The sequence below is a fragment of the Cololabis saira genome, chromosome 24 (assembly GCF_033807715.1).
Source record: "Cololabis saira isolate AMF1-May2022 chromosome 24, fColSai1.1, whole genome shotgun sequence".
NCBI lineage: Eukaryota > Metazoa > Chordata > Actinopteri > Beloniformes > Belonidae > Cololabis > Cololabis saira.
The window spans coordinates 26,481,735-26,498,163 of NC_084610.1; the positions used below are offsets into that span (position 1 = coordinate 26,481,735).

The 16,429-nt window shown below is 45.8% G+C and overlaps 1 protein-coding gene across 5 annotated transcripts in view; it reads right to left on the reverse strand.

Annotated features, from left to right (window-relative positions):
- Positions 1-597: 597 nt before the first annotated feature.
- Positions 598-16,429, reverse strand: part of LOC133425372 (NACHT, LRR and PYD domains-containing protein 12-like) — a 72,135-nt gene continuing 56,303 nt past the window's right edge. For all 5 annotated transcript variants that reach the window (XM_061716209.1, XM_061716211.1, XM_061716210.1 and 2 more), the window contains 3 exons: positions 5,432-5,608; positions 2,846-3,019; positions 598-1,285 (listed from right to left, as the gene is read on the reverse strand). In XM_061716209.1, coding sequence (XP_061572193.1) covers positions 1,276-1,285; positions 2,846-3,019; positions 5,432-5,608 — 361 coding nt within the window. In that variant the 3' untranslated portion in view covers positions 598-1,275. The remainder of the gene's footprint in view (positions 1,286-2,845; positions 3,020-5,431; positions 5,609-16,429) is intronic.

The following is a 16,429-nucleotide window of genomic DNA, read 5'->3' on the forward strand; positions in this document are numbered from 1 at the left end:
GTTTTAATTCAATTCAGTTCATCTATGTTGGCTTAAACTTTTTGGGTTCTTTCTTCATATCTGACACATATTCAAGTGTTTTGTGCAGTTCGTGGTAACATGATGGGGAAGGTGGCTCAGTTGGTAGAGCCTTTGCCCATGAACCTGAAGGTCAGTGGTTCGAACCCTAGTTCCTCCTGTGTCCACCAAAGTGTCCTTGGGCAAGACACTGAATCCCCCGGTTGCTCCCGGTTGTCAGGCCAGCGCCGTTGTGTATGGCAGCTCCAACGACAACCGGTGTGTGAATGTGTGCGTGTGCGTGTGTGGGTGAATGTTTGCAGTGTAAAGCGCTTTGGGGCTGTAGGAGTACAGCTGAAAAGTGCTATATAAGTGTAAGCCATTTACCATTTTACCATGAGAGTATAATCTATGTCAATATTTCATTAAATAAAAGGAGAGTGTGAAATGATCTCTCTTATGAAATAAAAGTCAGATTTTTGCTGATGGTGAACAAGAGAATAAAAAGTGCCTTGTGATGGTCGGTTCTGCTCCTGGTACTGAGACTCATCACAGACAAACACTTATTAACCACAGTAAACTGAACAAGAAAAATGATCCAAGTTTTATTAAAGAATTTTCACTTTCTTTGAAGTGTTAACAATCATCGTAATATCCAGAAAACATTTACAATATTTACTGGAACAAACTCTGAGGAACGTTCATTGACCAAGTCAAGTTAATTTGTGTTTCATGAACAAATGCAGTTATTTTCACAGATCTCTTCACTCTCTCTCTTCATCAGTGATGCGGAGAGAAACTTTAAAACCTGACAAAGCTGAAAACACAACAACAACAAAAGGAAAACTTGGAATGAAACGGAGACATGTAAATAAAAAGAAAACAGCGGGGGAGTCACGTGACTCGGTGGAGGAGACAGCTGCTTTGCTGAGCAGCTCCGCCGCGGCAGCATAGACATTTATCCATCAGTACATTAGTAGGAGGAACCTCCGTACTAGAACTCATCCAGACTTTAGACAAAGTACTTGAGGAACAATGTGGAAAGAAAATAAAGTTCAAATTTAAGGCTACATTTTGATGTACTGTTTTTTAACAATAATATAATAACAATAAGTTTGTAGAACGCTCGAATTCAGAAAATATCATCATCATCATCTTCATCTTCATCATCACGGTCCAGTCAGAGTTTGTCCTTACAAACTTGTTCCGCTTCGACCTCTGAGGACGATCAGGACACGTCTCGTCCTCTCAGCACAAACACCATCCCGTTAACTCTCATCATTTCCAGCTGGAGAGAAGAAGAAGAAAAAAAAGAGGAGATGAAGGAGTGTTTGCAGAGATCCCTCTATCAGCTGTAGAGGTAAGAAGAAGGAAGAAGAGAGCAGATAAATGAGTGTTTGCAGAGATCCCTCCATCAGCTGTAGAGGGAAGAAGGAAAAAGAGAGCAGATAAATGAGTGTTTACAGAGATCCCTCCATCAGCTGTAGAGGGAAGAAGAAAGAAGAGAGGAGATAAAGGAGTGTTTGCAGAGATCCCTCCATCAGCTGGAGAGAAGAAGAAGAAAGAGGAGAGCAGATAAAGGAGTGTTTGCAGAGACTCATTCCATCAGCTGTAGAGGGAAGAAGAAAGAAGAGAGCAGATAAGGGAGTGTTTGCAGAGATCCCTCCATCAGCTGTAGAGAGAAGAAGAAAGAAGAGAGGAGATGGAGGAGTGTTTGCAGAGATCCCTCCATCAGCTGTAAGGGGAAGAAGAAAGATGAGAGCAGATAAAGGAGTGTTTGCAGAGATCCCTCCATCAGCTGTAGAGAGAAGAAGAAAGAAGAGAGGAGATGAAGGAGTGTTTGCAGAGATCCCTCCATCAGAGGGAAGAAGAAAGAAGAGGGCAGATAAAGGAGTGTTTGCAGAGATCCCTCCATCAGCTGTAGAGGGAAGAAGAAAGAAGAGAGGAGATGAAGGAGTGTTTGCAGAGATCCCTCCATCAGCTGTAGAGAGAAGAAGAAAGAGGAGAGCAGATAAGGGAATGTTTGCAGAGATCCCTCCATCAGCTGTATAGGAAGAAGAAAGAAGAGAGCAGATAAAGGAGTGTTTGCAGAGATCCCTCCATCAGCTGTAGAGAGAAGAAGAAAGAAGAGAGGAGATGGAGGAGTGTTTGCAGAGATCCCTCCATCAGAGGGAAGAAGAAAGAAGAGAGCAGATAAAGGAGTGTTTGCAGAGATCCCTCCATCAGCTGTAGAGGGAAGAAGAAAGATGAGAGGAGATGAAGGAGTCTTTGCAGAGATCCCTCCATCAGCTGTAGAGAGAAGAAGAAAGAAGAGAGGAGATGAAGGAGTGTTTGCAGAGATCCCTCTATCAGAGGGGAGAAGAAAGAAGAGAGGAGATGAAGGAGTGTTTGCAGAGATCCCTCCATCAGCTGTAGAGAGAAGAAGAAAGAAGAGAGGAGATGAAGGAGTGTTTCCAGAGATCCCTCCATCAGCTGTAGAGAGAAGAAGAAAGAAGAGAGGAGATGAAGGAGTGTTTGCAGAGATCCCTCCATCAGAGGGAAGAAGAAAGAAGAGAGCAGATAAAGGAGTGTTTGCAGAGATCCCTCCATCAGCTGTAGAGGGGAGAAGAAAGAAGAGAGCAGATAAAGGAGTGTTTGCAGAGATCCCTCCATCAGCTGTCAGTCAGTCAGACTTCAGAGTGTTCAGAGCTGCAGTGGAGCAGTCTGTAACCCTCTCACAGCTTTACTGGGGAAAGCAGCCGCTGAGAAGCTGCAGCTTCACTGGAAACACTGGATCTTTGATTTGATATCAGGTGGATTTAGTAGAAAACTGCTGGAAGCAGCAGGACCAACTCCAACCTCCACTGACCTGAGAGTCTGCAGCTGGTAGTCTGGACTCTGCACCAGACCAGACAGCTGCTCCACATCTGCAGCCTGAAGCTTGTTCCCATACAGGAACAGATGTTTCAGATGGGAGGGGTTGGACTTCAGAGCTGAGACCAGAGAAGAACAGCTGATCTCTGACAGACCGCAGTCCTCCAACCTGAATAAAGAATAAAAGATGTGAGCTGAACCACCAGGATGCAGGTTCCAACAGTCCAACAGAACCAGTGAAAAAGAGCTTCATCAATATTCATGACATCATGCTGCTGCTCCAATAAAGACGTAGTGACTTCAGCTCTGCAGCTCCGCCAGTGGATCCATCCATACAAACCAAAAGATTCAAGTTTCCACACAAACAAACATGTCAGGAGGAATTCTGGGTCAAATGTCAACTCATTCATTTGTATGAAGAAAAATGAAGCATTTGTTTGAATGTCAGAGACAAAAACATGATGAACTTGGACCTCATTTATAAAATAGTGCGTAGGATTCATACTAAAAGTGTAGGTGCTCTCAGAAGCCGAAAATGGCGTGCGCACACAAAAATCCGGATTTATAAAACCGTGTGCACGCACATCTGACATCATCTGACATCAACATTTATACATGTGGAAGCGTGATCTGAAAGGGTATTTTCATCTGTCAAATCATCCTATCAGCATTTAACTATATGGAAGCGTGATTTGACTTTTTTTTTCTTCTGCCGAAGCGTCATGCACATAGATCTATGTGTAGTACATTCTAACTTCCTGCTGTTAAATCGTCTATTTGCATGAAAAAGCCTTTGAAAAAAAGAAACTGAGATAAAAGAAACGGGGATGGTACGGTAGTATTTTCTGCGGAGGTAAGAAAACTCGGCAGAACACCGGCTTGGGTGTACATGGATCCATAAGTCTGATATGTGATGACATTAAAAGTATGACTTGAATCTGGCTTCATTTCACCACCTCACCGCCTGCGTCGCCAGTTCCCCAGATCTTCAAAATGTTCGTGCGCGAGGGTCAGGGTTGGCGTAAAGATACACACATTTTTCCGTTAGTTTTTTTTTTAAATCCCAACATTTGCGTAGAAGGTGACATGCCCATCTTTCAAGCCCTGTTTTTTAGCACTGTTGCTCCATCTGATCAGTCAGCTGTCACTGATCAATCATTCATTTCATCAACACTTGTTCATCATCTTCTGTGTGTTTGTTTCCTCATCTTCATCATCAACATTTACAGATAAATTACAATTCATCATCATCATCATCATCATCATCATCATCTTACAGGCTCCACATAGATGAGAATTAGAAACGTGATGGCAGCTTTATTTCACTTTTCTTACTTCAACACACGTGTATTTATATTTAGTTTTACACTCTGAAAACGATTAGAAGACATTATTTGTTGCACCTTATGTCTTGCTGTCACCTGGATGAAATTATCTTAACAGACTTATTAAGACATGATATTAAAAACCTAGAAAAATATGTTTTGCATATTCAGAGTTATATATTTGCTAAACTTGTATTTGTTGAACTGAAATTTAACAGTAGTCAAAGGAAGCCAACGTTGGTTTGACTGATTTCATCCACAGTAAGAAGTTATTCAGTAAATGAGCTCTACAGCTCATATGTTGGACGACTACACATTCAGTCTGTCCACTGTTGTGTGTCAGACTCTCTGAGTTTATTAACAGCGTCTGGAGGACATTTCTGAACGTATCAGCTGTTTAAGCTCCTCGTACGTTTCCATTAGAAGCTGTTGTTCACTCGGTGAAACATCAGCAACACTCGTCCTCCATTTGTGAACCAGGACATCTGGGACCGACCTCACGGTCTGCTTAAGACAGACGTCAACGTGCACGTACCAGGATTAGTTCAACCTGGCTTCACATAGCTGCACCTCCTCATCCTGGATCGTCTTCCTGCAGCGGAATCATCCAGGATCAACTCAGGAGGAGATGTCAAGCCTTTCTCACACATCCTGGACTTCTTCTTTCTACTTTCATGCAACAAACCTCCCAACTGTCCCAGAAAAACTACACCAAGATGATCAACCATGAAACTAATCCAACCGTGGAAAACATTTGAAAAAGCTGCAGAGAAAAGCAGCTGGAGATGAAATCTGGAATACAATATGTAATCCTGGATCAATCTGGGAACTTTATATTCAGTTGGTTTCTTAAAAGACCTGAAGATCAAGATATAATTGACCTTTTTTCTGAATAGAATACTAATTATAAACATGACATTTCTACTATTACCTATTTACATGTTGGATCAAATGTATTTTTCTTATTTCCCAGTTAATACTTATTTGTTCAGATGTTTTATTCCAAGTTCAGACACATCTCTGGTTCTTCAGTTGTTCTTGTCTGACACATTCAGATGTTTAGTTTTTATGTCATAAATCAGAAGAGGAAGTTTAAGGAGAAACAAACTGTTGGAGGACTAAAGCAGAGAAGAAGAACTCAGAGCAGTCAGATGGTCAGTGTGGATCAGCAGGAGATCAGCCTGATGTCTGCAGGTTAGTGTCAACACAACTTTCACATCACATTCATCTGAACACACAACTAAAACATGTCTTACTCCAGAGTCTCCAGTCTGCAGTCTGGACTCTCCAGGAAACCACACAGATGTTTCACTCCTGAATCCTGCAGGTTGTTGTTCCCACTCAGGTCCAGATGTTTCAGATGGGAGGGGTTGGACTTCAGAGCTGAGACCAGAGAAGAACAGCTGATCTCTGACAGACCGCAGTCCTCCAACCTGAATAATGAAGAAACATGTTGATGACTTTTAATCACAGACTGCAGTTTAAACTTCAACTCCAACTTTTAGAGTTTCACTTCAAATGCAACCAAACATCTCTTCCAGGAGAAAAGAAAGAAATAATACTTCTGGACATGTTTAATTAAATTAAGTATACTTACCGTATTTTCGCGACCATAAGGCGCAACTTTTTTTTTTTTTTTTTTTTTTAATGTGCCGGGCGCCTTAAGAAACGGTGCGCCGTGTCTATTACCTGAATTACGGTAATGTAAGGCCGGCCATGAGAACGGTAAAGGGAGAAGGGGGCGGGTGAAGCTGAATGAGACCATCCACTGAGCTGTTTAATGCGAAACAGAAGATGAAAACTTTTAAGGATTTGCTTGATGTGTAAAGTGAAATAAAATACAATCAAACTAAGTTTTGCTCCCGCTCTATTTAAATAAGCACACTTGTTCTGCAGCGCGCGTGTGTTTTGCATGTCGGAACCGGTGACTTTCCCCGGTTAAAGCAGCGGCTGGAGCAGCGCGGTGATGGGCGCTGCTGCAACCCGACTTCCTGGTTCCCCAAGCGGTCCAATCGACCTGGTTCCCGGCCGCTTTGCGAGCAGAGATTTCTGGGGTCTGTCTCAGGTCTGATCAGCTTCACCCTCCGAAATTTGCAGCCAAATCTGTCGGTTACAAACCCGGTACCGGATCCCGACATGCGCGTGTGTGTATTCGCGGCGACACACACAGATTCTCATTTATGTAGCGCTTGACTGGCGCAGCTGATGGACAGAAACCTATGGTGATTTTTAAAAGAAAAACTTTGCATAAGACGTTTCCAGCCGGAGTCATTATAAGGACGAATGGAAAGGGGGGGCTGGATGAAGGGATGATGATGATCAGGTGGCTGAGACAGGTCTGGAAATTCGGACTGGAGCTCCTGTCGGATACAAACCACGGTACCGGCTCCCCGACAGCGCGTGTGTGAGCGGGTCCAGCGCGGGGGAGCAGACGGGGAGCGGACCCGGGACCAGCGCGGAGCGGGACCCGGGACGCGGGACCCGGGACCCGGGACGCGGGACCCGGGACGCGGGACGCCGCGTCCCTCCGCCGTTGTGCTGCGGATCCCGCCGCGGTCGGGATCCGCAGCACAACGCAGCACAACGGGGAATGAAACGTTTATTTTCTTACCTTTATTTATTCAGGGGTCTGTCCCAGGTCGGAACAACTTCACCCTGCGAGATTTTCAGGCAAATCTGTCGGTTTGATCTCTGGTAGCCTAACCAAGATGCAGAGGATGCGCTCAGGAGCCGCCAGGCTCCCGCCGCGGGTTTGCCGGGCCAGGGCGCACCATCCCCGGGGCAGATCCGGCCGAAATGCCGCTGGTCTTTCCCCGGGACCCCCTGCTCCCATACAGGTGGGTGGCTTCGGTCCCAGCCGGTCCGAACAGGTCACATTCCCGGTTAAAGCCGCTGTGACGCGCGCTGCTCCACCCCGCTGGGGAGAGACGGGCTCTGCGCGGTGGAGGATCCGCACAACGGGGTATGAAAAGTTTATTTACTGTTGTGCAGAAAGTGACTGACACCGAGGAAATTCGGACTGGCGCAGCTGAATTAGCGGAGCTCTTTAATGCAGAAACAGAGGTTTTGCTCCCGCTCTATTTTTTAAATAAGCGCTTGTGTGCTTGTGTGTGCGTTCTGCATGTGTGTGCGTTCTGCAGCGGGTGTGTGTGTTTTCCGGCCGGCGTGTTTTGCGGCACGCGTGTGTGCAGCTCTGCTCTGTAGACTGCGCCTTTTGGGTCGGTGCGCCATATGTATGTTTTAAATCTAAAAATGACACACAAAAATGAGGGTGCGCCTTTCCACACGGTGCGCCGAATGGTCGCGAAAATACGGTAATTAACCTCTAAAGGGACCTGATACAGTCGGAGCAGGATTAATTAAAATGATGTTTTCTGAGAGTAGAAGGATAAGATACTAAAATACTTTATTTTTAGTGACGTATCCTTTATAACTTGACTTCACTTGCAAAACCTAATAACTCTGTTAAAACTGAGTTCATCAGTAAATGTCTTACTTTTAGTGAAAGATAAGAATGATTGAATTCTGTATATTTATCAGACTAATTCAACAAATTCTGAAGTCTGAGTGAAACTAAACATCAGCTGGTTCTGTATCGCTTGCACTTGAAAAGTCTTTGGTTGAACAACTAATGAGCTGCTTGATTAAAGGACATTTCTGAATTAAACCCACACGGGTGGATCTAAGACACTTCCTGTCAGGATGATGACTCTGACGCTCCACCTGTAGTGCAGAATAACAAGCAGGACTTCTTCCTCCTGCTGCTCCATCTGATCAGTCAGCTGTCACTGATCAATCAATCATTTCATCAACACTTATTCATCATCTTCTGTGTGTTTGTTTCCTCATCTTCATCATCAACATTTACAGATAAATTACAATTCAGCATCATCATCATCATCTTCATCATCATCATCATCTTACAGGCTCCACATAGATGAGAATTAGAAACGTGATGGCAGCTTTATTTCACTTTTCTCACTTCAACACATGTGTATTTATATTTAGTTTTACGCTCTGAAAACCATAAAAAGACATTATTTGTTGCACCTTATGTCTTGCTGTCACCTGGATGAAATGATCTTAAAGGTATTGGGACATAATTTTTAACATGCTTTTAACACTATTAAAAGTCTTGGCCAATATCCCTCAAATGTGTCTAAAAAGGTGTAACAAGAAAAACTTCACTCCAGTACTCCATTCCTGGCTTTTTATGACGGTGTTTTTTTGCGCAGTGAAAAATGCGTCCTTTTCCCCTTTCCTGTCAATCATTGCCCCGCTCCTCCTCCCAACCTCCTCCAACCCAACTGCTACACACTTCTGCCGGCGTCTCCACACACACGCACGCACACTGAACCACAAACACCGACACACAGCCCAGACAGGGCGACTACAGCCCGGGGATGAAGTCTGTGACCAGAGGACTCGACTGGAAGGCAGCACCTTAGCTCCCCGCAAGCAATACGCTAACAGCGGCGTCGGAGAGTTAAGCCGGGAGCGACAGGCGAAGCATGCACGGAAAAGCCGCACAGCGAAGCAGTCCACCGCAAACAATCACAAAAATAAAGGCATGCGAAGCAGCAGGGTCCCCTTATCTTAAGTCCAGTCAGTGGCCGCAGGTCTTTTTAGCAGTTCTCCTCCGGTGATTAGAACAAAAGAGGCTCTAAACAGCTCCGTGTTAAGCCTGATTTATGGTTCCGCGTTAAATCAACGCAGAGCCTACGCCGTAGGGTTCAGCGTACGGTGCGCGTCGCCGCGTAACCCTACGCCGTAGGCTCTGCGTCGGTGTAACGCGGAACCATAAATCATCCTTTATGGTGATTTATAGTCATCATCCTGAGCTGGAGAGGAGAGGAGGCAGGGAGCTGGGTGGAGGGGGCGGTGATTTAGCGGGTCTATACGTAACGGTCCGCCACCAAACCAGATGCGCCGTTTTTGCATAATTGTACGGAAAATCCCAGAAAGCACACAATACACTGGATGTTAAAAGTTCATTTTTTTTTTATGTAATTGATGTCAAGACACCCAACAGAACACAAAAAATCAAGAAAAATTTGTTTTTCATGTCACAATCCCTTTAACAGACTTATTAAGACATGATAGTAAACACCTAGAAAAAGATGTTTTCCGTGTTCAGAGTTTTAAATTTGGTAAACTTGTATTTGTTCAAATTAAATTTAACGGTAGTCAAAGGAAGTCAACGTTGGTTTGACTGATTTCATCCACAGTAAGAAGTTATTCAGTAAATGAGCTCTACAGCTCATATGTTGGACGACTACACATTCAGTCTGTCCACTGTTGTCTGTCAGACTCTCTGAGTTTATTAACAGCGTCTGGAGGACATTTCTGAACGTATCAGCTGTTTAAGCTCCTCGTACGTTTCCATTAGAAGCTGTTGTTCACTCGGTGAAACATCAGCAACACTCGTCCTCCATTTGTGAACCAGGACATCTGGGACCGACCTCACGGTCTGCTTAAGACAGACGTCAACGTGCTCGTACCAGGATTAGTTCAACCTGGCTTCACATAGCTGCACCTCCTCATCCTGGATCGTCTTCCTGCAGCGGAATCATCCAGGATCAACTCAGGAGGAGATGTCAAGCCTTTCTCACACATCCTGGACTTCTTCTTTCTACTTTCATGCAACAAACCTCCCAACTGTCCCAGAAAAACTACACCAAGATGATCAACCATGAAACTAATCCAACCGTGGAAAACATTTGAAAAAGCAGCAGAGAAAAGCAGCTGGAGATGAAATCTGGAATACAATATGTAATCCTGGATCAATCTGGAAACTTTATATTCAGTTGGTTTCTTAAAAGACCTGAAGATCAAGATATAATTGACATTTTTCTGAATAGAATACTAATTATAACTAGACAAAATTCCCGGGAAATTTTGAAGTGCCACGGACTACTGCCGGATGATCGCGGGGCTCGATACTGATTAATATACTGATTAATATGACATCATCCATGACTCTGTATGTCATACCATTCAAAAGATATTTGACTATAACGTATCAGCCAATCAGAAGAAGGGGCGGGGCTAATTTGCACCAATGAGGGTCAAGGACTCGATACAGATTCCAATGACACCACCCATGACTCTCTATGTCAAACTATTCAAAAGTTATTACAGAAAATATGTAATAGGCTAATAGAACCGCTAACAAGACCGATAACGGGACCGCTAACGGGATAGCTAACAGAACCGCTAACGGAACCTCTAACAGTATCGCTAACTGAACCGCTAACGGGATCGCTAAAGGGATCGCTAACGGGACCGCTAACGGGACTGCTAACCGAGCCGCTAACGGAATCGCTAACCGAGCCGCTAACGGAACCGCTAACGGAACCGCTAACGGGACCGCTAATGGGACCGCTAATGGGATCGCTAACGGGACCGCTAACAGGATCGCTAACGGGATCGCTAACCGAGCCGCTAACGGAATCGCTAACCGAGCCGCTAACAACCGCTAACGGAACCGCTAACGAGACCGCTAATGGGACCGCTAATGGGATCGCTAACGGGATCGCTAACGGGATCGCTAACGGGACCGCTAACGGGATCGCTAACGGGATCGCTAACGGGATCGCTAATGGGACCGCTAACCGAGCCGCTAATGGCGTCGCTAACGGGACCGCTAACAACCGCTAACGGAACCGCTAACAGAACCGCTAACAGAACCGCTAACAGGACCGCTAACGGGATCGCTAACAACCGCTAGCGGAACCGCTAACGGGACCGCTAATGGGATTGCTAACGGGGTCGCTAACGGGGTCGCTAACTGGACCGCTAACGGGATCGCTAACGGGACCGCTAACGGAACCTCTAACAGTATCGCTAACTGAATCGCTAACGGGATCGCTAAAGGGATCGCTAACGGGACCGCTAACGGGAGTGCTAACCGAGCCGCTAACGGAATCGCTAACCGAGCCGCTAACAACCGCTAACGGAACCGCTAACGGGACCGCTAATGGGACCGCTAATGGGATCGCTAACGGGACCGCTAACAGGATCGCTAACGGGATCGCTAACCGAGCCGCTAACGGAATCGCTAACCGAGCCGCTAACAACCACTAACGGAACCGCTAACGAGACCGCTAATGGGACCGCTAATGGGATCGCTAACGGGATCGCTAACTGGACCGCTAACGGGACCGCTAACGGGATCGCTAACAGGACCGCTAACAGAACCGCTAACGGGACCGCTAACACCAATAACACTACCATCCCATAATAAACACCTACCATCCCATAATAACACTAACATCCCATAATAACACTAACATCCTATAAAAACACCTGACATCCCATAATAACACTAACATCCTATAAAAACACCTGACATCCCATAATAACACTAACATCCTATAAAAACACCTGACATCCCATAATAACACTAACATCCTATAAAAACACCTGACATCCCATAATAACACTAACATCCTATAAAAACACCTGACATCCCATAATAACACTAATATCCTATAAAAACACCTGCCATCCCATAATAACACCTATCGTGTGTGTGTGTGTGTGTGTGTGTGTGTGTGTGTGTGTGTGTGTGTGTGTGTGTGTGTGTGTGTGTGTGTGTGTGTGTGTGTGTGTGTGTGTGTTCATCTAAGGTTAAAAGGTCAGGGTTCAGATTTCTCCATTTTCCAGGTTATACTATGAATTCTGTACTGAGTGAGTCATGTGACCAGTTCTGGGTCAGTCTAATCAGTACAACTGAGCTCTGGTTGCTAGGGGCAACAAGAACCTGATACAGAGGGAGCGGGAATGACTCAGCTGGATTTTTGGTTGTGACAAACCTGAAATCACTCCACTTTGCGCTCAAACCGTAGCTCTTAGCAGAAAAACGAAAACATTTTGAGAAACAGAGAACCTACCAGATTATCTAAATGTTATTTTCATACAGATATTCCTTAAAATGTGTTAGTAACGGCAATTCGAAAACAAAAATGAGATTTTTTTTAAGAAAACTTCATTTAACATGGGAGTCAATGAAGAGAGAGACAGGAACTGGCGTGTCTGTTGGCTCCCCCGTTAAAATTTTGTGCACACCACGCCTGTCAAAGTCACATTTTATAAATCACAACACCTATGTCTATATTCTGACCAAAAATTATCTGTCTACCTTTTACGGTTTGGCCGTGACCTCGAGTTACAAATAAGAAATCATGTTTTTTTTTCAGTGTAACTACACTCTAGCAAACTGACTCCCGTGCTCTAGATTTGAAAAAAAGTGATTTCCAGTCCTCGCTTGAGGGCTCATATCTTGAAAAGTGTACATTTTAGGAAAAAACAGTTTCGGGTTTGGAGAGAGAAGAGAAGTTTTCCTCCGTTTTGAAGTTTGAATGACGTTTCTACGTGCAAGTATGAGAAAGATATGTGACTCGGAAAAAAGGTGATTTTTTTTTTTTTTTAACCTCCTCCCACCCACAGTGTGGAATTCTGCCCCATACAAATACATGGGAAAATCTCCCCATTAGTTTGGAAATTTGGAAATGTTTTTGCACTTCGTGCAAAAACTATTCGTGCCATCGCTCTGAAAATCCACAAGACTGTAGTTAAATTCAGGGCCTACAACTTTCTAAATCGGTTCAGAATTTTTCGAGTAACGGTGTGCGAGTGGTGAGGCCCCAAAGTTCTCGCAATGCGTTCCGGATGGGGCAAAAAGCGCACGTTTGTGCACGTTGCGCAAAAACGTGCACGCCAATCGCTAATAAAAGTCATACCCATCGATTCCCGATTAAGGCGCACGTTTCTACGTTTTTACTTTTCGCGTTTTCTCAAAGCTGTGGGACTAGTTACGCGCCGAAGTTTTTACGGAAGAATATGGAATAATAACTAGACAAAATTCCCGGGAAATTTTGAAGTGCCACGGACTACTGCCGGATGATCGCGGGGCTTATTTGCACCCATGAAGGTCAAGGACTCGATACTTAGTCATTTGACACCACCCATGACTCTCTATGTCAAACCATTCAAAAGTTATTGCAGAAAATATGTAATAGGCTAATAGAACCGCTAACAAGACCGCTAACGGGACCGCTAACGGGATAGCTAACAGAACCGCTAACGGAACCTCTAACGGGATCGCTAACTGAACCGCTAACGGGATCGCTAAAGGGATCGCTAACGGGACCGCTAACGGGACCGCTAACCGAGCCGCTAACGGAATCGCTAACCGAGCCGCTAACAACCGCTAACGGAACCGCTAACGGGACCGCTAACGGGACCGCTAACGGGACCGCTAATGGGATCGCTAACGGAACCGCTAATGGGACCGCTAACGGGACCGCTAACGGGACCGCTAACGGGATCGCTAACGGGATTGCTAACGGAGCCGCTAATGGGGTCGCTAACGGGACCGCTAACAACCGCTAACAAAACCGCTAACAGTACCGCTAACAGAACCGCTAACTGAACCGCTAACGGGATCGCTAACGGGATCGCTAACGGGACCGCTAACCGAGCCGTTAACGGAATCGCTAACCGAGCCGCTAACAACCGCTAACGGGACCGCTAACGGGACCGCTAACGGGACCGCTAATGGGATCGCTAACAGAACCGCTAACGGGACCGCTAACGGGACCGCTAACGGGACCGCTAACGGGACCGCTAACGGGACCGCTAACGGGATCGCTAACGGGATCGCTAACGGAGCCGCTAATGGGGTCGCTAACGGGACCGCTAACAACCGCTAACGGAACCGCTAACAGGACCGCTAACAGAACCGCTAACTGAACCGCTAACGGGATCGCTAACGGGATCGCTAACGGCACCGCTAACCGAGCCGCTAACGGAATCGCTAACCGAGCCGCTAACAACCGCTAACGGAACCGCTAACGGGACCGCTAACGGGACCGCTAACGGGACCGCTAATGGGATCGCTAACGGAACCGCTAACGGGACCGCTAACGGGACCGCTAACGGGACCGCTAACGGGACCGCTAACGGGATCGCTAACGGGATCGCTAACGGAGCCGCTAATGGGGTCGCTAACGGGACCGCTAACAACCGCTAACGAAACCGCTAACAGTACCGCTAACAGAACCGCTAACTGAACCGCTAACGGGATCGCTAACGGGATCGCTAACGGGACCGCTAACCGAGCCGTTAACGGAATCGCTAACCGAGCCGCTAACAACCGCTAACGGGACCGCTAACGGGACCGCTAACGGGACCACTAACGGGACCGCTAACGGGACCGCTAACGGGACCGCTAACGGGACCGCTAACGGGACCGCTAACGGGATCGCTAACGGAGCCGCTAACGGAGCCGCTAATGGGGTCGCTAACGGGACCGCTAACAACCGCTAACGGAACCGCTAACAGGACCGCTAACAGAACCGCTAACTGAACCGCTAACGGGATCGCTAACGGGATCGCTAACGGGACCGCTAACCGAGCCGCTAACGGAATCGCTAACCGAGCCACTAACAACCGCTAACGGAACTGCTAACGGGACCGCTAACGGGACCGCTAACGGGACCGCTAACGGAACCGCTAACGGGACCGCTAACGGGACCGCTAACGGGATCGCTAACGGGATCGCTAACGGGACCGCTAACTGAGCCGCTAACGGGAATGCTAACGGGATCGCTAACAACCGCTAACGGGACCGCTAACGGGATTGCTAACGGGGTCGCTAACTGGACCGCTAACGGGATCGCTAACTGGACCGCTAACGGGATCGCTAACAGGACCGCTAACAGAACCGCTAACGGGACCGCTAACACCAATAACACTACCATCCCATAATAAACACCTACCATCCCATAATAACACTAACATCCTATAAAAACACCTGCCATCCCATAATAACGCTAAAAACCTTAAAAAAAACACCTGCCATCCCATAATAACACTAACATCCTATAAAAACACCTGCCATCCCATAATAACACTAACATCCTATAAAAATAAAATGGGGATCATGTAAGGTCAGGGTTCAGATTCCTCCATTATCCAAGGTAAAGTATTATGAAGTCTGCATTGATGTGTCATGTGACCAGTTCTGGGTCACATGACCCGGAAGTATGGTAGTGTATATTGTATTGGAATGACTCAGCTAGTTTTTTGGATTTGACAAGCCTCAAATAACTTCACCTTGTAATCAAACTGTAGCTCCTATCAGAAAAACAAAGACATCGTGAGAGAGACAGAACCCGGAAGATAATGACAATCTTAATTTTATTCAGATATTCCTTAAAATGTGTTAGTAACGGCAATTCGAAAACAAAAATGAGATTTTTTTTAAGAAAACTTAATTTAACATGGGAGTCAATGAAGAGACAGACAGGAATTGGCGTGTCTGTTGGCTCCACCGTTAAAATTTTGTGCACACCACGCCTGTGAAAGTCATATTATTTGAATCTCAACATCTATGTCTATATTCTGACCAAAAATGATCTGTCTACCTTTTACGGTTTGGCCGTGACCTCGAGTTACAAATAAGAAATCATGTTTTTTTTTCAGTGTAACTACACTCTAGCAAACTGACTCCCGTGCTCTAGATTTGAAAAAAAGTGATTTCCAGACCTCGCTTGAGGGCTCATATCTTGAAAAGTGTACATTTTAGGAAAAAACAGTCCGGGGTTTAGAGAGAGAAGAGAAGTTTTCCTCCGTTTTGAAGTTTGAATGACGTTTCTACGTGCAAGTATGAGAAAGATACGTGACTCTGAAAAAAGGTGAATTTTGTCTTTTTAGCTCGACATTTTCCCATCCGCTTTGAATGGCGCCATAGGAATACATGGCAAAATGGTCTCCCCATTAGTTTGGAAATTTGGAAATGTTTTTGCACTTCGTGCAAAAACTATTTGTGCCATCGCTCTGAAAATCCACAGGACTGTAGTTAAATTCAGGGCCTACAACTTTCTAAATCGGTTCAGAATTTTTCGAGTAACGGTGTGCGAGTGGTGAGGCCCCAAAGTTCACACAATGCGTTCCGGATGGGGCAAAAAGCGCACGTTTGTGCACGTTGCGCAAAAACGTGCACGTCAATCGCTAATAAAAGTCATACCCATCGATTCCCGATTAAGGCGCACGTTTCTACGTTTTTACTTTTCGCGTTTTCTCAAAGCTGTGGGACTAGTTACGCGCCGAAGTTTATACGGAAGAATAAATAAATAAAGAAGCCTGAGCAATAGTATGAGTGCCTCGTGCTGCGCACGAGGCACTCCTCCTCCATTGAGCTTGCGCATCTCAATGGAGGAGGAGTGCCACGTGGCGCAGCCGTGGCA